Here is a 21,959-nt window from a genome sequence, read left to right on the forward strand (position 1 = left end):
GGGAGGTCTTCTCTGGGCCCCCAAACTGTGAGTTCCTAGTCACCACGCCCTGACGCTCAGGCCCATGATCGGTGTGACGGCTACCTCCCGTGGTCCACCGCCCCCAGGACACCGCAGCTGGCTTTCATCGTTGAAGCCCAGCCCCCCAAGAGCCTGGCAAGGAGAAGGTTTCCAACAGAGTCAGGGGTTCAGTTGGTTTTCAATGTTGGGGGTCACAGACCCCTCTGAGAAAAGGATGACGCACCTGCCAGAGAAGAATCCCTGAAGAGCCCTGAGCACAAACTCTGAGCCCCTACACCCACCAAGGTCCACTCACCCGGGCCCCCTGGGGGCCAGGGAGCCCACTTCTAAAAACTTCCCCACCCACAGCAACCAACTTCCCTCTCCCTCGAAGAGGAAAATGAACAGGAAGTTCAAAATCAGCTAGGTGAGATGAAAGAAGCTGCTGACAACCTAAGGCGGATTTGGGGGAGCGGCTGCTTTGCATAATCTAAATACACCCACGTTCCCCTTCTGTGCTTCCTGGGACCAACCCCAGGCCTGGGAGCTGGGAGAGCAGATAAGCTCAGCCAAGATCTCCCAGCGCCGGGAGACGAACTCCGGCTGGAAAAACCCATATCTAACCAGTGTTCCAGTTTGCCAGGAGTTTCCAATATTTTTTACCTTGAGAAATAAAGTTAAAGATACAGCAAAGGCCCCCACCATTCCCCCTCCCCACTGGGCAGGCGGCAGCCGCCTCCTTGGGGAGTCAGCGTGGCGTCTTCCCACTCCTTCGAAGGTCCTCCTCTTTTCTGCAGGCACTGGCCCGTCCCTTTAGAAGCACAGCTGGCGCCCTGTTACGCTCACGGTTTGGTACTTGCCATTCTGAATGAACTTATGACCCGTGCACAGTTAAGAGGGTGAGCTCTGGGCAGCCGTGGGGGTTTGTGGATTTTGCCTCCTGCTGCCTTGTTCCAGAACCATCTGTGGAGCGTGTGATTTTGAGTCGCTCCTCACCGGGCTCCCACTGGGCCCCTGGAGTCTGTGTTTGGACCCTCCCGCCCGGGGCGTACCTGCCACGTTGGCCATCCGCAGGGCCTCCTGGTTCTTGGGCGTCTTGGAGCGGTTCTGGCCGCGCTGCCTGCCCCCTGCGGAGCGGGGGCTACGAAGGTGGACCTCGGTGGCCTTGAAGAAGGCCACCATGAAGGGCTGCTTGTTCTGGGGCCCGTGCCGCCCGATCAGGCCCGCCAGCTTGGGGTTGATGCTCTGCCCTAGACCGGAAGCAGCCAGATGCACAGAAGACATGGTTAGTGGGGGTCCGCTGGGCGCCTCACGCTTCACTCACGCACTCCTTGTCCATCCACCCAGGCCCAGCTCCACACCCAGTTGTGTTAGGAGGCTAGGACACAGCGGGGGACCATGCAGAGAAAACTCCCCGTTCCTGGAGCAGGCCGGCAGGAAACTGGAACCGCCAGGATCCCATGGTGAAAATGTGAAGCAGGGGAGGGCGAGGAGCCGGGCTGAGGTCTGCAGAGGATCTAGGGCTGGAGGAAGTTCCACTCACATCTCTGTGGGCAAAGCAAGTCACATGATCCACCTACTAGCTAGAGGTGGGGCCATCCTAGGCCGGGCCAGGGAGGGCGGGGACAGCCGAAAGCAGCTGGCACGCCTGCCACCCTCTCTGCACTGAAGGGCCACTTGAGCAGAGAACTGGGTGACTGAGGAGGGGAGTCCCACGGCTATTTGGGGAGAAGCCATTCCAGGCAGGGCACACTGGGAAGGCAAATGCCCAAAGCTGGGAGCTAGAGGGGTGCATGTTCAACGAGACTGGCCCCCAGTTGGAGCAGAGACCGGAGGTGGGAGGTCATTTACTGGACATTTACTCTGTCCTCCAGAGCCTCAGGGTGTGACCTTGTTTGGAAAGAGTATCCATGCAGATGAAGTCAGTCAAGATTAGTTCACACTGGATTAGGAAGGAACCTAAAGCAATGACTGGTGTCCTCAGAAGAAGGCCATGTGAAGACACACACACACACACACACACACAAAAGACGGCCAAGGAACCCTAAAGAACTCCAGGAGCCACCAGGAGCCGAGAGAGGCAAGGCAGGATGCTTCCCCAGAGCCTTGGAAGGAGCACAGTCCGGCGACACCTTGACTTTGGACTTCCAGCTTCCAGCCAGTGAGGGACTAGAGCTCTAAGCCCCACAGTGTGTGGCGTTTTGTTACTGCAGCTGCCGGGTACTCCTACATCTGCATGAAGTGGAAACCACGGGTGTGAGAGAGCTGGGGCTGGGTGGACGGAGGAGTGGGCAGCTGGAGCTGTTGGCCGAAGACCACCTTGGGCTGCCCCGGGAGCTGCACTGTGGGGTAAAGAACCGAAGCCGGAGGGAGACCAGAGTGAGGCGTCCTGGACAGGGAGCCAGAAAGGGTCAGATCTTCCATAATTCGTTTTTAACGCCGTCTTTAGAATGCATTTTTAATGTCTCGTTTTGAAAGAATTACTAACTCATAGGAAATTGTAAAAAAAAAAAAAAAAAAAAGAGCCTTCCGGGAGGTCCCGTGTACCTTTCACCCGGTTTCACCCAATGGTCACATCACTGGTGTCCAATGCCCCCACCTGGAAAACAACTAATCTCAGGTCTATCTTGAGAGGAAAATGGAGGGAACTTGCCGAGGGATCGGATGTAAAAGGTGAGAGGGGGAGATGTCACACCTGACTTCCGAGCTCGGGGCCTGGGCACCTAGAAGAAGGGCGGGGCCATTTATTGAGGAGGGGAAACCGAGGCAGGGGGGGGGGGAGCAGGGAACAAGCCTGGAGGGGAGGCTGGGAGGTGGCAGCGGGACGCTGCAACTGCGTTTGGCTCCTTAGCCGGGGGGAGACGGAGTTAGGACCCGCTCTGGCCCAGTACCAGCCTTCCTGGGTTCACATCCTGTCCCCACCAGTGGATAAGGTTCCAAAGAAAGATGAAGCAAGAGACAGGACAAAGCAAGCCTGTCCTCGGGGAGACATGAGAGCCTGAGCAACGACACCCGGCTTGGAAGCAAGGAGCATCCCCAGGACCAGGCGTGGTGGCTGCCCAACTGCCGCAGATGCGGTGCCTCCTCCCCGGGAGGCCGGGGTCAGGGGCAGCGGAATCGGTGCTCCGGGAGCCATGGGCCCGTCCACATCTGGAATCAACTCCACCCGGAGCCTCCCGGACGGGCGGAAGTCAGGGTACCTGCCCTGCCAAGGACCGGGCCAGCTCCAGGGGTTTGCTTTGGTTTTTTAACAAGGAGCATTTCAAAGACCAAACCCCCCTCCGCCCCCCGTCCACCACTGTTTTCCCCTAAATTAACCCCTTTAACGTTCGCTCTCCTGCATTCTTGAGCGGGGTTTCCCCGAGTTCACCCATCTATAATTGGAGCGGTTCTGTAAAAAGAACCATTAAAGCTGAGCCCCTAGGATTTGCGTTCCCCCCTGGAAGGCGTTTAAGGGCAAAATAAAAATGCCTCGTCCAAGAGCACGATGCTGCTCTGGATACAGTAACACTCAGCGGTGGCTGAGGGCGAGGGCAAGGGCGGGGGCCTGCTCCCGAGGCTGTCAGGATGGCCAGGGCCCAGGGGCCCACTGCCTCAGTGGGAAAGTGGGTGACAGAGCAGAATGAAGAGGGTCTCCAAGTCTCTGCACCCACCCCTGCCGCCACCACGCCTGTGCAGGCCAGACAGGTGAAGGCGTGCGCTGGGCCCAGAGAAGGGCGTGTGGAGTTCGGGCTCTTTGGGGGCCTCAGGGGTATTGTAGGGTGTGCAGCAGCGTCCCTGGGTGGTCCCAGAAATGTATCCAAGTGTCCCCTGGGAGGCAAAACATCCCAGATGGACAGCCACGACTTTACTACACCCTCCCCAAGGTAAGCCAGGCCACAGGGCCACGCTCCGGCGAGTCATGCCGCCTGCTCTCTCCCTGCAAAGCCTGAGACACAGTATGGGATGTTATTAACAGGAGATCATTCAGTTTGGGGGCACGGCTACCTGGGCACCTGAAGAGTGTGTGCATCTCTGTGCAAGTATCCCTGGCACAGTGCCAGCACTGCCCTGTGCCCCGCGGGTCACCCTGGGAACCAGCAGGCCCAGGCTCTTGGGGGCGCACAGAAGGAAGGACCCCTCAGATCCGCCCCAGAGGGACAGGCCAAACATGATACAGTGTGATTTACAAGCGGGAGGAAAGAAATTTAAAGCCCCTACGAACATATGTGGGTTTGTGCGTACATAAAGTTCATTTTTATTTTAATATCCCCGAAAAAGGCCGAGAAAGATTATCCTGGGGGAGAGGACCTGTGCGTTGGCTGGGAGAGGCATTCCTTTTCATTTTACGATGTTACATATGTAGGTTTTACTTTGCATGTGCAAACGTTCATCTGGATTGTCTGTATTTAAATGTCCAGGGCAGCCCTGACAGGTGTGGCTCAGTGGGTGGGGTGTCATCTTGCAAAGCCGGAGGTTGCCGGTTTGATTCCCAGTCAGGGCACATGCCTGGGTTGCAGATTCGGTCCCACTGTCGGGGCAGGTATGAGAGGCAACCAGTCAATGTTTCTCTCTCACATCGATGCTTCTTTCCCTCTTTTTCTCCCTCCGTCCCCTCTCTCTAAAAATTAAATAAAATATTTGAAAATAAATGTCCAGGGCAAGTCACACTGAATAGAGAACCAGGACAAATGTATTAGGCAGACAGACTGAGGTGACTGAATTAATTGGAAAAAAGAAACAAACACATGCTATTTTAACAAAGGTCTGTGTCTGTAGCACAGTTAAAAAGGATTTATATTACAGTCAAGGGTTAACAGATTTTTTTTAAAACCTGAAGATTTTTCCAAGAATAGGGTTGTCAGATTTTGCAAATAAAAATATAGGACACCCAGTTAAATTTGAATTTCAGATAAAAGAATAATGTTGGCAATATGGGGGACGTACTTTTATTAAGCAATTACCTGTGGTTCAGCTGAAATTCAAGTTTAACTGGGTGTCTACAGTTAAGCGAGGATAGAGAGGTTTACCGGGGACCATTCCGGCCAATGCCCTGCAGGCAGCAGCCCCGGGTGGGGGTCAGGGGGCACTGGATTTGCTAGTTCCTTCTTCAGTAGAGCTCACGGCTTGCCTCTCTCTCTGGTGTGTTTTGCTTCTTTTGTATTTTGCCTTTTTAAAATTTTAGTTTTTAAATGAACATACAGTGAAGTTGACTTTTTTGTGCACAGACCTGTAGGTTTTATCTAAAACCTGTAGGTTTTATCTAACACGTGTGTGGATTCATACAGTCTTCTCTTCTATCAGGACACAGCGCAGCCCCAGCACCCCCAAAAGAACTCCCTTCTGTGCCTTTTCTCTTAGTGAGTCCAGCCCAGGGTCACCCTGCTCCCCAGGGAACCGGTGGCAGTGTCTGGGGGCATTTTTGTTGTCACAACCTGGGAAAGTGCTCCTGGCATCCAGGGGGTGGAAGCTGGGGATTTCATACCCGGGGCAGGAACCACCACAGAGAAAGCTCGGGTCCAAGACATCAGCAGGGCCGAGGGGGACAACCTCTGCTAGCCACGCCCTCCCCCCCAACCTCCGCCAGCCTGTCTAGTAACTGCTGACTTGGTCTCATCCCTCCCGCTCTGCATCTTCCCGGTGTCTCGTATACAGGGACTCCCAGGCTTTTGCATTGGCTTATTTTAATCCACAAGCCTTTGCAATTCGCCTGCTGGGTCGCAGGTCTCAGCTGTTCATCCCTGTCATTCGCAGGCTGTTGACCTGTCCCTCCCCACACACCAGGCGAAGGACCTCAGAGAGGAGCTTACGGGATTACCATGAGAAACACCCAGGACGGGGTTTTGTGAGGCCTGCATTTTCATCTCCGTGACCAAAGCAGAGTGAAGTCCGTCATGGGGCCAATCCCCTGCCCCATCCGTACACACTCAGGTGTCCGCCTGCCTGGGAACCAGCGGTCCTGCTCCCCGCAAGGGGGCCAGGCAGCCACCCCAGAGCTGAGCAGGCAGGGCCCGCCCTGGGAGCGTCCAGCAAGGCAGCGGCTGGGCAGGCCCACTGCCATGCGCAGAGCCCTTGTCCCTGGTCCTCCACCCGAGGAGGCGGCCACTCGGACCCTTCTCAGCCTCACCTGCAGCTCCCTTTAGGATGGCTGCGGCAGGTGCCTCGGAAATGTCTTCCTCCCTAAAAAGGCCGGCATGAGAAGAGAACATCCTTCATCCAGCCCTCCTGCTTCCTTCCTCCATCCTTAAGGATGTGGACGCTGCCGTCCCATCGACTGTGCCGTGATGAACCTCAGGCCACAATGCCAGCACACACCAAGAGGAGAAGTCTGCACTGAGCTGACCCCCTAACCCGGGGGGTCTGCAAACTATAGCCCCCTGGCAAACCCAGCCTGCCCACTGTTTCTGCAAACGGTCTTATGGGAACTCCGCCATGTGCGGTCACTCACACGTCACCGAAGACGGCGGGGCTGTGGCAGACGATGTCGGACCCGCAAAGCCCGAAACACTCGCTAGCTGGTTCTGGACCCAGAAAGTTTGCCGGCCTCTGCTCTCGCCAACCCTAGTCCTTCCCGGCTCGTACAGAAAACCATACACGTCCCCAAGAGGTAAGACACCCTATTGTCTGTTACTTGCTGGGGAAAGTACTCCTGACAGAGCTGGCTCTCCCTCCGTACGGTTCTCAACCGAGGTGAGAAACAACCATCCTGGAGCCTTTGCTCCGAGCCCGGCACCGCCCTGAGCCCGCTCAGGGGCAGGACTCCTCATCTCCCATTTACAGAGCAGGAAGGGGAGGGCACAGGCATGAAGCCACCTACCCAGGACCCACTGCCAGGGAGGGCAGAGACGGAGTCACACCACGAGCTGACTCGTGCCTGAGGACTTTGCTACTGAGCCACGGCCGATCCCCGGTGGGTGCCGGGGCAAGTGCAGAAAGCGGAATTAGCCAGGTGTGGCTGGGGGCGGCCCGAGAGGCCTCCGAGGGCAGGGAGGGCTCCCTGAGGCACAGGGAGGAAGGCCTTCCACAGGGCGACCCAGGTGGGTGGTGGTGTGCATGCCGGACTCTGGGAAGGACACATCACTCCGAGTTGGCGACAGGGACTAGTTGGGGACAGGGAGCAGAACAGCAGGCCTAGCCCAGAGAAAGAGCCCAAGGACAGCAAGGAGCACAATGTGGGGCCTCTCAGGAAGTGAGGGGCACAACCCGCCCAAGGGCAGGGCAGCGTCGAGGTTTTCTTGTGGCATCTTTGTTTTCCAGGCCCAAGGACCTAGGCTGCCCCTGGGGGGCCCACAGCGTAAGAATGTTCCTTGTTGATTGTGCAAAACATTAATTCCAGCCACTTGTCCTGATGGACCAAGGCCCAAGTGACAAGCAGGACCACAGTTAACACTGGTGACATCTGCTTGGCCCTATCCCGCCGTCCCCGCCACAACGGCCCGCCCAGCTCTGGGTCATCAGGCCTCTTCTTCTCCTTCTCGCTCCGGCTTCTGCACAAACAGGATGTGAAGCAATCCCAAGGGCACAGGCACCTTGGGGCAGCCGCTCGGGGGCAGGTTGCTCGCCAGCCTTGGCTGTGCCCGGCTTTGCCTCCGTGGCCACCGTGGGCAAATGGCTCACCTCCCAGCCGTTCCCAGCTGTTTGCGGCTTGGCATCGCCCCTCAGCAGCATAGGCCCTTGATTCCTCAAGGGCCCTGCAGTCCCATCCGGTGCCATCTGGGAGGATCAAAACAAGGGACCCAGGCCCCTGCCCCCCGAGGAGAGCAGCTGAGGCTCGTGGCACACCGACACCCAGAATGCTCCGGGGGCGCAGAGACAAGCTGGTGGGGAGGGACGAGGCCCTTCTGGTGTCGGAGTGCAGGGCATGGCAGGCAGTGGCTGGAGGCTCATCAGCAGGAAGCGTGAGACAGGGAAACGAGGCGCCAGATGGTGTTCTGGGGTCCCAGAGGCAGGGCCGATTCAGCACTGCCCTCCTGGGCCTCCGAGTTCTTTCTTCTGTGGTCAAGGGAGGGGGGCACCCCGTGAACTTAGACAAGATGCCAAGTCCTCATCTTGGGAACAAATGGCCAGATGCTTCTGCGTCCGAGAGGAGGAAAGAGTCCCCAGCCCGGAGCGGCCTCCATCCGCCTATGGCTTTGGCACGGAAGGTGGCGCGGGGGAACACCGAGCGTGTGGACCCGGAGGGCTGCCAGGAGCCCTCCTGCGCTGCCCTCCTGCGCTGCCCTCCGACCTCAGAGCTTCACTTCGGAGGCTGGCCCTGACCTCCGGCACTTGGTCCCCTCGCCCTCGGCCTCTCCCTGCGAGGACCGGAGCGACAGGACGGCAAAGCCCGGTGCTGTCTGGGCCGCAGCCCAAGGTCTGTAGCAGTCCCCGGCTCACTCAGGTACAAGCCGGTGTTGGCTGGGTGGGTACACGTGCTTCCTCGGCAGGCGAGGACGCTGCTGACTACAGGAAGCCGGTTTTCCCAGCCCGGGGCTGGGGCAGGGAGAGGCCAGCATCACTCCCGGCCTGGGGTGCCGGGCTCAGGGCCAGCTGGTTTCTTCGGGCACCCTGCCCACGCCCACAACTCTTGTAGGGGCCTGTGAAAATGTTTTACCGTCTCCTAAAATCCGAGGACAAAATATGAACTGTGTAGGGTCAGAGAAAATGTTTTGATTTTTAATCCAGCCAGGATTACATTTGTCTTTATATCAACATGGTCATGAAACATAATTTTCAGTATTTTTTTTTTATGGAAAGGGGAGCCCATGAACGCCAGACACTGCCCCAGTCACCTCTGTGTCGCAGTTCCTTTGATTAGTCCTGCGGGAAGTCCACTGGCTCCTTTTCCAAACTCTGTCCTTCCCAGGAAAGGGGATGCGGCAAGATCAGCCAGGCGGGGGTCAGGGTGCCCTAGGGTCCCGGCCCAGCCGTGTACCCCCGGGCTCATCACACCTGGTCCGGTCCCTGGTGACCACATTCCTTGGAAGGCTTTCTAGCAAAGAGCGAGTCAGAATCCACAGTGACATCTAGGGGTACCTAGACCTGAGGGACTTGGTCAAGTTGCTTGGCCTCATCACTTCTGTTTCTTATCTGTAAGAGGTGGCAATGACAACGGTGCTCCCTGGGCAGGGTGACAGTGAGAATTTAACATCCCAATAACAACAAAACAATATCTAACACTCAGGAGCACAGACAGGCTGCAGGGCCCAGGGCTCAGCATTCTGCACGAATTCACTCTTGCCTTCTTCCCAACCATTAGGATGAAGCCCGTGGAACAGATGAAGGGACCAGGCACCTCGAGGCTCCACCAGCAGCCCAAGCTCCCACAAGGCTGCCTGCAGGGTCACCAGCGTCTGTCCCACTTCCTGCCCTGGGCAGGAGTCCAGCCCGGGGCCTGGCCTGCAGTGCGGGCCCGGCTCTCCACAGCACCGCCTGAACAGCCCTCTCCTCAGGGGCACGCTGTCCACTCCAGTGGGGCCCTCATGTGCCGGGACCTCTGGCTCCGGGGTGTGAGTGCAGCCTGTGTGCTCGGACCGGGAGGGGCTGCCTCCCCTCCTCTCTTCTGTACAAAGGGACAGATGGGCGGATGGCAGCCTTCCTTCTGGCAGTGTCCTGTCCTGGAGATGCGATGACACTCGCAGTTGGCTCCCGAGGAGCCATGGGTGCCCGGGAGTTTATGGCCTCCGCCCCTCCCCACCCGGCACACCCCCGGAGCGGAGGCCCGGCTGTGCTGCTGCAAGCGGGGACTGACCCCAGCTAGAGGAAGAGGGAGCAGACCGGCACTGGCTGGGTGGTCTCCAGCGACATTTGGAGAGCAGGTGGGCGGCGGCTCACCTCACGCCAACATAAAGCTTCTGAAAAGAGGTTTGTGCGTCCTTAGAGTGGAAGGGAGCCCACCCGTGTCACTGTCACCAACAACCACTGTATGGGTAGGAAATGGAGGCCCTACCAGGTGACAGGATTGCCTAGTGGCTGCCAGATGCCATCTGGGTCTAGATAAGGGTTAGATGCTCTACCCCTGACTCGGTGGCCTGTCTGCTCCCCTCCTTGGTGAGCACAGGAACTGGGCGTGGCACTACCACCCAGAAACTCGGCTTCCCCGGGCGCTGCCTGAGGCAGCGGTGCCCACGGAGTTCCTATTCATGCTGGTGAGCCGTCTCTACTGACAGCGCAGGCTGGCACACGGCCGGCAGGCACCAGGCTGCCCAGCACATAAACCCTCGAATCCACAGCCTCCGCCCACAGCAGGCCCTGCTGAGCTTTCACCGGTGGGGATGTCTAACAGGGAAAAGGCTGAGACCCGGAACCAGAAGGAAGCCAGTCAGCCCATCTTATTAATGAGAGTGCCCCAGAACTCGGGGCACAACTTTGCCTGAGTGTCAACTCTGACCCAGGCCCCAGGTCACCCGAGTAGCTTGTGGAAAAGGCAGGTTCCCGGGCCCACCCTCAGGGGCATGGCACCCACTGGTCTGGGCTGGAGCCCAGGAATCTGTATATTCCCCGTGCTGACCCAGGAATTCTGGTGGGCACCATGCTGGATGAGCTCCATGGCAGTGAGAGGAAGAATTTCACAGCTGTGAGCCTGTGGCCTGGGAGATGCTGGGCTCACTTACTTCTTACCTTATTCCAAAAGTCCCCAAACTCACATGCCTCGTTGGTCAGACTGGCCAGTTGGTAAACTCTGCCCTTTCCCTGACCCAGGCAACCACACCAAACAGCATGCCCAGCACCTGGACAGGCAAATCCCAGGGAGGGGTGCAGGGTCAGGGGTGCAGCGCCCAAGCCTTGCCCTGGCTCTGGGCAGCACCTTGTGAGCACCAGGCTACACTCCCCAGGGCCTCTGATAGGAAGGAAACCAGGCCAAGTCCAGGAGCGATAAAGGAAAAGGTTATACAATTCAGCAACACTGTCTAAATCCACTTGACAAAACCCAGCCTTAACCCCAATGAAAAGAAACACGACAAGCTGGGAAACTATTCGCAGCTCAAGTTGCAAAGGGCCAAAAGACTCTAGAATATAAAGAAGACAAAGACCAGCACTGGATGCGAACAGTGCGCAGAGGACGTCAGCAGGCAGTGCACAAGGTGCACCCGAGGAAGGGCTTGGCCTCGCACAAGACAGAGAGAAGCAAAGTGAACCTGCAAGATCCCGTCTGTCATCAGCTGGACCAGCAAGCGTGGAGGAGGGGGAGAACCCGTGCTGGCATAGACGGGAAGCAGGGGCCCTGGTGGGCTGCTGGTGGGGTGCCTACGGAACGACCCCGACACAGGGCAAATTGACGGTGTCTATCAAATCCACGAACGGGGCCACTCGCAGGCATCCGTCCTACAGCAGCACTCACTCGAGGGACAATGACGTGTGCACTGAGGTTTTCCACTGCAGCCCTGCCTGTACGAGCGAAAGACCAGAAAACAGCCAGTCATCCATCCCAGGGGGCTGGGTAAGTCACTCTCGGTAGCAATAGCAACAACAATAATAATAACAGCTCTCATCCAGGGTGAGGATTGGGAGTCCGGTCCTGTTCCCAGTCCCGGATAATTAAAAGCCCCACCCAGGGACCAGCGGCCTCTCCATCGCCCGGGGGCCGGTTGGAAATGCGGACTCCCAGGCTCCGCCCAGACCTGCTGAATCAGAGTCTGCGTTTTAACAAGACGCCCGGTGGTGGCCCCGCCGGTGGCAGGGTGGTTCCCCCTACGTGTTAAGGCACTGTTTTCAAACCCTCCTTTAATCTCAGAACAACCCCAGGGCCCAGGCCCCCACTGCCTGCCTGCTGGAGTAAGCCACAAAGCCAGTGAGAGGCAGAGGCACGCTCCACACACGTGCAAACACGCACCAGCCTTTATCGAGCGGGGAAGCTCTTGACTCGCTAAAAAGGACTAACCTTCAAGGTTCAGTTGCCAGATTTAAAAAAAAAAAAAAAGCAAGGTGAAGACACTATATATACTCTGCCACTACTTGTGGGAGAAAAATTAAAAAGAAAGGCAGAACTTATAGGTAATTGCTGAAATACCCAGAGAACATGTCTGAAGAAATACCCTAATGTGTGAAATCAGCAATTGCTTCTGGGAAGTGGAACTCAGCAGCTGGGGGAAGGCAGCCTGGGGACACTATTCACTGAGGCACACACCTGCAACCACTGAATTCGGAGCCATGGGCATGCATTAACCTACTTTACAGTAAGTGTTGTTGTTTTATTTTGTTTTCTCCCTTAAAAGTGGTGCTGGAAGAAGATACATACCCCACACCATCCCCACTTAACAAGAAATACACTTTAGGGAAGAAATCGGCACAGCCAGGCCCACCCCAGCTCTTCACTCACTCTCCCATCTGCCCTTCTTGGAGAAGACGAATGTGCGGAGCGGGGTGAATGGTGCTGGGGGCTGGGGGGAGGCGAACAGTGAATTCTCCAAGTATTTGTGACTCAACCACATTTTCAGTTTCTTGAAAGGGGTTTGATGCCCTGCACCAACCAGTGCAGTGGTCCTTAACCAGGGGCAACTGTGAAATGTCTGGAGACATTTTTGGATTTTACAACTGGGAGCAGTTATTGGCATGGAGTGGGTAGAGGCCAGGGATGCCGTTAAGCATCCTGCAATGCACAGGACAGCCCAGGATGTCCTGTGTCCTGAGGTACAGGAGGCGCATCAGTGTGTCGCAAGCCGTTGTGTGCTGGGTGATCACCAGGGCTCTCATTCAAGTGCAGGTTCTAATGCCACAGCCCCGGGGTGGGTGAGAGTCGGCACATCGATCACTGCTGCTGTGGGACCATGCAGAGCAAAGAGGCCTGACTCCACATAGCAGGTGCCTACTATATAATCACCGCATGCAGGGGAGCTAGCGGCTGCTCTCGGTTGGGACCAAAAGGCTGGATATTGAGAACTGGCTGGGGAGGGCCAGGGGAAGCTACCCTTGATGGGAATAAGCACAAGCATTCTGGAGACCCCGCATCGGTCCAGGATACATCAGAATCAGCAGGGAAGGTGGCTGGGGACTCACCATCCAAGGTCTCCACGGAGAGCTGCAGGCCCAGGTTGTGCCGGGGGTTGACCACCCAGTGGTTGCTGGTGGCCGTGATGTCGAACACCAGCCAGCCCTCCTCTGAGGCCCAGAGGGTGCGGCTGTCAAGCAGGAACAGGTCTGAGTCCCTGCAAGAGAGGAGGAGACACAGGGTCTGGGTCAGCAGGTCGTGGCTCAGTCACCTGGTGATCTAGCCAGATATTGATGGAGACGAGGACCGTGCAGGGTGGGGAGGCAGGAGAGGGGCTGCTGGTCCCCAGAGCTGGGTGCATCAGACCCAGATCCAGGCATGGAGACCCTCAGTAGCTGCGGTGGGAAAAGGGACTAAGGGAAATGTGCAAAGAGACGCACACGGGGCACAGAACGCGGCTACCAGGCAAGCTTGCCGTTGAAATCTGTGAGCAGGGTGCCAGGAAGACGGAGTCCAGAAAGGCAGGAGTTAGACGACCTCCGTGCTGCTGGATGGCTCAGGGACAGGACTTCACACTTGCTGAATTACTCGCCGTTTGCCAGGTGACAACTGTCCCAAGTGTCTACACACATTCTCACATTCATGTCTCTCAGTCCCAAGTTGGAGGGACATCATCATCTCCGTCGACTACAAGGTAAAACCATGACTTGCCCCAGGCCATTCAGCCAGGAAGCTGCCAAGCTGGGGCTCGAGCCCAGGAAACTGGGTTCCAGCACAGACGCCCTTCACTTCCAGGCTCCGTGGTCTCTTCCGGAGCCCACCGGCGTCAGGAGGTGGACCCCTGGACTGATATCACTGACAGAGGCAGCCCGGGACTTCTCTCTCGCTCACGTGCTGCAGTGGCAAGATAGGTCGGACCCAACTGAGCTTGTAGGGATGGAGGATGGGTAAACGGTTGGATGACAGGTGGACGAGAGGGTGGGTGGGTGGATTTTACATTCCTAGATAGAATTCTAGTATATAAAGCATTATAACATCTCTTTTGTGCTTTCAATGGTAAGGATTCCAAGTTTCAATATGTTGAGTCTCTTGCTAGTCAATGAAAATAGATGAGCCCCCACCCCGCGCCAGGCACTGGGGAACGATGAGCGACAACACCCAACCGGCTCCTGCCATCGGCAATCTCTAGCTTACCTGAATGACCTAACTTTCCTGGAAATAAGGGTGAATGTTCTCTGCTCACAGATGAAGCGATCACATGTAACAACTCTCACTGAGCACTCGCCATGTGCCAGGCCCTGGGTGGAAATGCCTGGCCGGCCCCGTGCCCTTGAGTCCTTACAGGAGCCACGTAAGGTGGATACGCTACCTGGGCCTTGGTGTAGACCTTGAAACAGGCTCAGAAAGGCAGAGCTGCTGTCCGGTCACACTGCTAGGAAGTCGAGGCAGGACTGGAACCCGTCCAGGCCATGTGTAAGCCCAAGTTCAAGACCACACAGGAAGACAGCTCTTCTGGACACGCCCTTTGCTCGTGTCCAGGGGTAGTTGTCACCCACTTAGCCTTTGGCTGGAGCTGAGCAGCAGGTGCCCCTTTAGATGAGGCCCATGTCTCCCACGGCCCCTGTCCCCTGCTGTCCTTCTGAAACGATGGCCAACCATCCCTGCTCACCGCCCCGTGCAGCCTGGAGACCTGCAAGCGTGTGGGGTTGGCTGCGTTACAAGCGGGCTGCGTGCCAAACACATCAGGCCTTCACCACGCGTGTCAGTGCGCCCTCGACTCACGGGAAGCCACCCAGACACTGAATCTGCAGTGTTTGCCTGTGTCTCAAACTCACTTTAACTCGGACCCACTGGACGTGTAGCAGGACAGGAAGCGGTCACTCAGAGAAGCCAACGTGGGGGTGGAGAACCAGGCTCGGAAACAGACAGCAGCTGAGGCCCGTGTGAGGGTGCGGGATGGCTCACCACGGTGGTCGGAGGCGTGAACTGGAGCTGCATCTCGCCCTGTGCATCTCTTCACCCAAAAGTCTGGAAGTGGAGAGTCTACTTGGCCTAGTGAAGTCCGTGCCCAGCCCTTGGCCACAGAAGGGCAGGACACTCCACGGTGAGGGACAGCATCACCAAAGGCACAGGACAGGAACGGGGGGGTTATCCCTACCACAGCTCCCTGAAATCCCCCTCTTTGAGTGATGCTCACCAACTTCCAGAACCCAATTCAGAAAACGCTGATTTACACAATGCATGAGATGTGGAATGGAATAAAATGAATGAAGTAGGCCTTCTGATCCCAGATTGGGGAATTGTAGCCACAATATAAGACAGTGATTATACGGTCTCCTAGCCAGTCCAACCGGAGTCCTCTCTTTAATGCAGAAACATGATAAAAGCAAAGGAGTGTTTTCAGAGACACAGAGATTCGGAAGACCCTAAGTTTGACTTGCATGTCCAAACTGAGTCACAACAAGGAGACGATCTCCTTTGACCCACCCGTCCCCGCCTTCCCAGCAGCCTTCCAGAGGCAGCGGCAGCAGCGCTGGACGGAGGGATGGCCGCACAGACGGGAAACGTAAGGGAACTTCCTGCTGGCTTCCTCGCCAGTCTGCCCTGGTGACTTTCCTGGCCGCAGAGGGCCCCCAAGGTTGTCAAGGAGCCGGTGAGTTGTCCTCAACAATTCGATGAGAGAAGAAACACCACTCGGAACCAAAACAATTTCCCCTCCTGAGTCAGGCTCCCGGGGCCCCTGTACAAACAACCCACACCACCTGGGTGGTGACTTTGCTGGGAAATTGTTCTTTGTAGGAAAATGTGACCAGCTCTCTGGACAGGCCCTTCTGGGCAGCAGAACAATAAATAGTAACTTACAGAACAGAATTAGGCCTTGGAGGAGCGAAGGCCCTGCCAAGCGATACTAAGCATTCTCTCATTACAGGCCCTGACTCCGAGGGCCAGCTGTTTTAGGCTGGCGTTGACTCACCCGCGTGAATCAACGTGGATACGCCGGCTCGCCTCCTCTGAGCCATAGCTTGCACTTTGTTCCAGCCAGGCTTGGACGAGCCAAACCTTCCTGTGACGGCATCGGGACAGGGGAGCCTTGTTGAGGTGGGAAGAGCGAGGTGCCAACGCAGGCTTTGTTTTCCTATGGAAGGCCCAGGCGAGAGGTGGGCCCACGTGGACGGGACCATGGAGAAATCGCTCCGCAGCCAAGTCCAGGCAGATAGGTGGGAACGTGGGACTTCCTGGCTGCCACCTGGAGCATCTTATTAGAACACAGTAGTTCTTAGGTCCAGGAACTGAACGAGCCCTTTGTGACACGTGTATTTACCTTGAACACACTGGCCTGCCCAGCCCGGCCCAGGGGAGGGCAGCAGAGGTGGGTAAGACTCAGCCAGGCCCACTGCTGAAATCCTAAAGGCTTTCCTGGCTCCGGTTCCCCGAAACTCCCCGACAGTGAGATCACCATCCCCATTTCACAGATGAGCAGAGCAAAGTTCGGAGGTGAGGCCATTCGTCCACGTTGACAGACCCTATACACGATCTAAACACTGGGACACCGAAACCCACCACCTCCTCAGCTCACCCTCTGCCCAAGGGACGAGAGACACAAGAAATTGATGAATCCTGCATGTTCTTGTCACGACATTGCATGAGGCAGGGAAAATTCTAGAGGGGATGAGCTCTAGGTGGTGGGAAATAGAGAAGGCAGGCAGGTCAAGCCAGATGCACACTGAGCCTCAGTTTTCCCCTCTGTGAGGTGAGGATAATGCCACCTTCTCCAGCGACTGGTGCCAGCCAAGTGGGGACCACCCAGGGACAGACTGTCAGGGCTCCCTGGGGCTTCTCTGTAGTTCCGACCAGTGACACAGGGGTTGGCGTGCATTCCTGGAGAGACTGCAGGAAATTTGGGGGATGCATCTGTCTTTGGCCCCAGTCATTACGTGACTTCCAAAGGCCCACACGTCAACAGACTGTATATCCATTCAAAGGATGGTCATTTGACCCCAAAATCCACCAGATGAGTTGTATCTGCACATTCACAGCGGTAGCTTTTCTGCAACTCCGACCGCTAACGATTCCGGCTATCACTGGACCCATCCGCAGCTCTACCATAAATCGGCCCAGTCTGCGCCACCTCTGAAGCCTGGGCCAACCACACCATTTGCTGTAACCAGTCGAGCCTGAGGAAGGGGACCCTGCCATGTCCAAGGCTAGAATGGAAGAGGCTCAGCACTTCTCTCTGGAAAGCTGGCCACTGGGGGAAGGGATCTGACCTGGGTCAAGGTCAAGGGATCAGAGCCAGGATGCAGGAAGGGGAAGGAGGCAGAAGCCGTGCAGGAGGCAGGCCTGTGAGAGACACTGAGCCAGCCCTTGGGTGAGGGACCACCTTGGGCACTCCACTCCCCGCCGAGCGCCCAACTTCATTGGGGACGCAGCAGCCACTGCAGAGTGGAACCACCCAGAAGGAAGACTCAGAAGGTCTCACCACTCGCCCGAGGACAGAGTGTATCTGGGGCTTGCAGGCTCCTCCTCGCAGGGACACCACGAGGACGAGTGGGACCTCCCCCACAGGGGGAGGAGGAGGACCACACACGCCACCGGGGCTGGCGTCCACCCCGTGTCTCTGAGCCGGCCTTCCCCCAGAAAGGGCTACCGCCGTGGAAAAGTGGATATTTTAATATCTCCAACCTGGGAAGGTGGAAAGTCGTTTTTCTCCCCTCTCTGGCTCTTTAGAGACTATTTAGGAACCATGGTCTCGGGGGCCTTCACCCACGATCCACTCCAGGGGCAGTAAGACCCCCGCATGGTACGCAGGGTGGGTGTCACGCCCTGGACCGGGGCCTCGGGGAAATGACCACTCCGCACACACACACGGCCCCAGGGAATCCAGCCCTGAAACAGCAAAGCGGGGCTGAGAGGGACATCTGGGGGTCGCTCTGGCCCCAAGGGCCTCCAGGCAGGAGCCAGAGCCAGGGCACCCACGGGCTCCAGCTGGGCCACCCAGTGCCCCTGCCTCAGCACCCGGGACAGCCCCTGTCCAGTCCCAAGTGCTGGCCCCCGCCCCGCCCCATCAGAGAGAACTTCAGACACTCTGGTGGGCAGAATAACAACCCCTGCCCCGAGATTCCACATCCTAATCCCAGAGCCTGTGACCCTCATGCTTTCCGTGGCAAAGGGACTTGGCAGGTGTGATTGAGTGGAGGATTTCTGAGAAGGGAGATGGCCCAGGACAACTCAGACAGTCCCTAAGTCACTGCACGGGTCCTTATCCGTGAAAGAGGGAGACAGGAGGATCAGAGAAGGGGCTGTGAGGACAGAAGCAGTGGTCAGAGGGATGATTCTGCTGTGGGGGTGGGGGAGAGGGGGCAGGAGCCAAGGACTGCAGGCAGCTCTGGGAGATAGAAAGGAGGAGGGGACAGACCCCCCCCCCCCGGGGGCCGCAGGGAGAACACAGTCCTGGGACACCCTGACCCTGGTCGGAGAAGATCCATCGGGACTTCTGACCTCCAGAATTGTAAGACAGTCCACTTGGGTTGCCTGAAACTGCTAAGTTTTTGGTCGTTTGTCACAGCAGCGAGAGGGGACAAATGGAGTTGAATTCCTGAAATCCCTGGAGGGATTTGGGCTCCTGTGTCTTGGGCTCTCTGCTGGAGCCGGGGAACTGTGGCCACCAGAGACGGAGCCCTGGTCCAGTGGCTGTGGGCGCATCTCGCAGTGAGGGTTGCTGAGCCCTGATTAGGGGCAGGATGGAGAGGGATGCGTCCCCTGGGCCAGCGGACAGAGGAAAGGCCCGGACGTCGGGGGGTGAAGGTGTTCAGGGAGAACGTGCCCCGGGGGGGGGGGGTCTGCTGAGGGAGGGCACTGGGATGAGCAGGGCTGAGGCAGCCAGGAGGGCAGGAAGGGCGTTCCGGCAGAGCAGACAGGCTGTGCGGTGTGATGGGCGAGGCCAGCGGGGAATTTGGGGGGTGGGGGGGTTGGTGGCTGGAGCCTGCAAGGCTTCTCTGGCCACGGGAAGTTTCTGGCCCTAAGAGAACTGGGGGGGCCGGGGAGAGCATTGGGCAGTGGTTAGGACCTTCCCCTTCCCCCAGGGGATTGGCGACCACTCAGGGTCAGGAGCTGACTCTCCCTCACCCTGCAGCTCTCTGGAAAAACCTCACTGCCGGACGTTTTCAAGCAGCGCTGCTGTCAGCCTGCAGCACGCTCGTCGGAAGGCAGAGAGCAGGGACAGAGCGACGGAGAAGCCAGAGCTTCCCAGGCTACCATGATGTCATGGAGGAAGGCAGGCATGTTGCTGCTACGGGTGAGTCAGGCTGGGCAGCCAGCTCCTCGCACCTGGAGTCAGACCAGCCTGCGAACACCAGCCCTGTAGGGAAGCCAGCCTGGGAAGGAGATCAAAGGAGCCTGGGAGGAAGTCGGGCGTGGCAGCTGCGAGGCCCCCGGTTCAGGCAGTGCCCCTCCTGAACCCCAGGCTGGGGAGGACCCGGCCTAGCCCCAGCACCCCACCTCGGGCTTCAGGGAGTGCCCTGCCTTCGTATGTACCCCGTCGCCACACAGTCCCTGGCGTCCCCAGGGCGGGAAGATGAAGTCAGGGAGGTCCAAAGCTTTTTTTAAACGCACTTTAAGACTGCATAGCCAGGAAGACTAAAATTAAGTCGTTGGGGAGAAAGGTGGAAAAATACACAACGACGCATGGAATCCTCCTCCCACGAGTCGGCAGCCCACGGCTTCCCTGCTCGGTGACCCTCTGTCTGCCTGTCTCTCTCCCTCCTTTCTCCCACCCCCGCACCTGGGCATTCGCAGAAGGTCAAGTACACTCTTGTCCTGACTTCGGGAAGCCCATTCGGTCAAGGTCAGAAAGAGAGTCAGCGGCCATCGAGGTCTGGGTTTCCCATCTACAAGGGAGGATTTGACGTTTATTGAGGTCTTGAAAAACGCCTCTCCTTCAAAGGACAAACATGAGAAGAAACTGAGAGCGTCAAAAATCCAAAATGCTCTGTGTTTCACCCTGGCTGGTGTGGCTCAGTGGGATGAGCTCTGGCCTGCAAACCAAAAAGTCACAGGTTCGATTTCCAGTCAAGGCATATGCCTGGGTTGCGGGCCAGGTCCCCATTTGAGAGGCAACCGATCCATGTTTCTCTCCCTCTCTTTCTCCCTCCCTTCCCCCTCTCTAAAAAAAAATCTTTACACAAAAAAATCTCTGTATTTAAGTAGGGCTGGGAAGAACCACACAATTTCTACTGCTGAGAAATTTCACAGTGCACACTCGCTCCCTGAAGGCTCTGGAAAGTCATGTGGCAAAGAAACGTCCACTCCGGCCATGGCGTGTGAAGAGGGTCTTGAATTTGTGCGACCACGGAGAGAGGGAGGAGGAGTACAGCCGGAGGTGGACGGTGCTCCCATCTGCAAGGGAGGTGTCTGCAGTGTCGGGGTGTCCCCACCCGAAGGAGAACACAGCCTGGGGGTCTGAGCGGGGCACAAGAGCCTCTCTGGGAGGAAGTCCCCAGGGTGGTCCCAGGTCCCACTTCGGGTGGTCGGGAATAAAGGCGTTACAACACGAGGCTCTGGGTCCTCAGGCAGTTACAGTGCCACCCCAGGGGAGTGACCCTGGACCAGCCCACCTCTGTCCTTGAGGTTCTTTTGTTTGTCTAGTGGATGGGATGCTGCAGAGCTCAGGGCCCGGCCTCCGGCTCTGGGAAGGAGCAGACCGCAAGCGTCAGTCTGGACCTTCTCTCACTGAACTGAAGTCGCCTGGGGCTTAAGGCAAGGAGCTCACAACCAGGTCAGGCGACCCTCCTTCAGGACATGCCTGGCTCTGTGCCACACAGAGAGCTCGAGGAAGCCCAGGGCACCTGGGAGGGGGTGTTTCTGCTCCGCCTGGGGGAGAGCGAGGTTCAGAGCAGCCTGCAGGTGCTCCCAGGGTGGAGGGACAGCTGCCTCCTCCGCTCCATGGGCCTCGCCCCCAGTGGGCCGCTCAGGCTTTCGGACCTTCAAATCTGAACAGGTAGCTGCCCTGCCTTAACCCTTGATTAGCTCTTAGGATAAAAAGCCCAAAAGCCCTAAAGTCTTCTGTAACACGTAACTGAAGGTCTGAAGTGGGAAACTTTTGGGAAAGGAAGGAAGCACTATAACTCCAGGGGGGCACCCTCCCTCCAAGGCCCCGGGTAGCCCATCCCCCTGACACCCTCTCACCCGTTCTCCTCCTACTGCAGCTTCCTTTTGGACCCTCAGCTGCCCAGGCTCCAGCTGCCCACAGGCCTTCGCACATTCTGTTCCCGCTACCTGGAACACTGTTCCTTATCCTTTTCTCTCCATCACACCTGTTCATCCCTCAGCTCCCCAGGGACACTCCCACCAACACCCTGATGGGCGAAGAATCCTCCCTGATGGGCGAATCCTCATTGGCGGCCCTCTAGACCCTCCCTTCTAGCATTCAGGCTGGTGTTTGAATGGGCTTGCACAGTTCTCCAGGGTTTCCTCACTCTCCACGAGATTTCAAGCCCCTCCTGGCAGGAACCAGACCTACTTTGCTTGCCACCGCTGTAGCAAACAGCAAACGCAGTGGGTCTCAAGTTTACAGTGAGTGGATGCGCTGGTGTCCTCAGAGCATTCTGACCGGCCGAGGGGGTTTCCTGGCATCACTGATTGTAGTTCGTCTTAGTGAAGGAGGAAGAATGAATTTTTCCAGAGCCCTCAGGTGCCTCCGATTCCCTGGGGCTCCAGCCGGCTGCCCCGCCCTGTGCCCACGGGTCACAGACACTGGTCAGCGTGCGCCCCACCTCCCACTGGCCTGCTTGTGTTATCAGGGGTTTGCCACGCCACCCCTGGCAGAACCCCCAGTGGGAAGTTGCCAGTTGTTTGGGGTTCACTTCGGCCATTCTCGGGCCACCCCAGCCTCAGAGTCAGCTCCTCAGCCGTATGTGTCAGGAGGAACCCAGAGGACGCAGACTACAGGGAGCCACAGCTGGGGAAAAAAGCCAACATCAGATTTGCTTTTGAACCTGACTCTTGTCCCCCGCTTGCTCACAAGTCCCAGGGTTGGGTCCCAGAGTTTCTGTCTTCCTATTCCAACCTCGTGAGT

The 21,959-nt window shown here is 57.4% G+C and overlaps 1 protein-coding gene across 1 annotated transcript in view; it reads right to left on the bottom strand.

Moving 5' to 3' along the window:
• BMP7 (bone morphogenetic protein 7) overlaps positions 1-21,959 on the bottom strand; it is a 71,217-nt gene that overhangs the window by 7,998 nt on the left and 41,260 nt on the right. Inside the window, exons 3-4 of the mRNA XM_037059959.1 lie at positions 12,955-13,103; positions 1,053-1,250 (exon numbers count right to left, since the gene is read on the bottom strand). Coding sequence (XP_036915854.1) covers positions 1,053-1,250; positions 12,955-13,103 — 347 coding nt within the window. The remainder of the gene's footprint in view (positions 1-1,052; positions 1,251-12,954; positions 13,104-21,959) is intronic.

Source organism: Sturnira hondurensis, unplaced genomic scaffold (assembly GCF_014824575.4).
Source record: "Sturnira hondurensis isolate 20B ecotype Veracruz unplaced genomic scaffold, ASM1482457v3 Scaffold0011378, whole genome shotgun sequence".
In the NCBI taxonomy this organism is placed as follows: Eukaryota; Metazoa; Chordata; class Mammalia; order Chiroptera; family Phyllostomidae; genus Sturnira; species Sturnira hondurensis.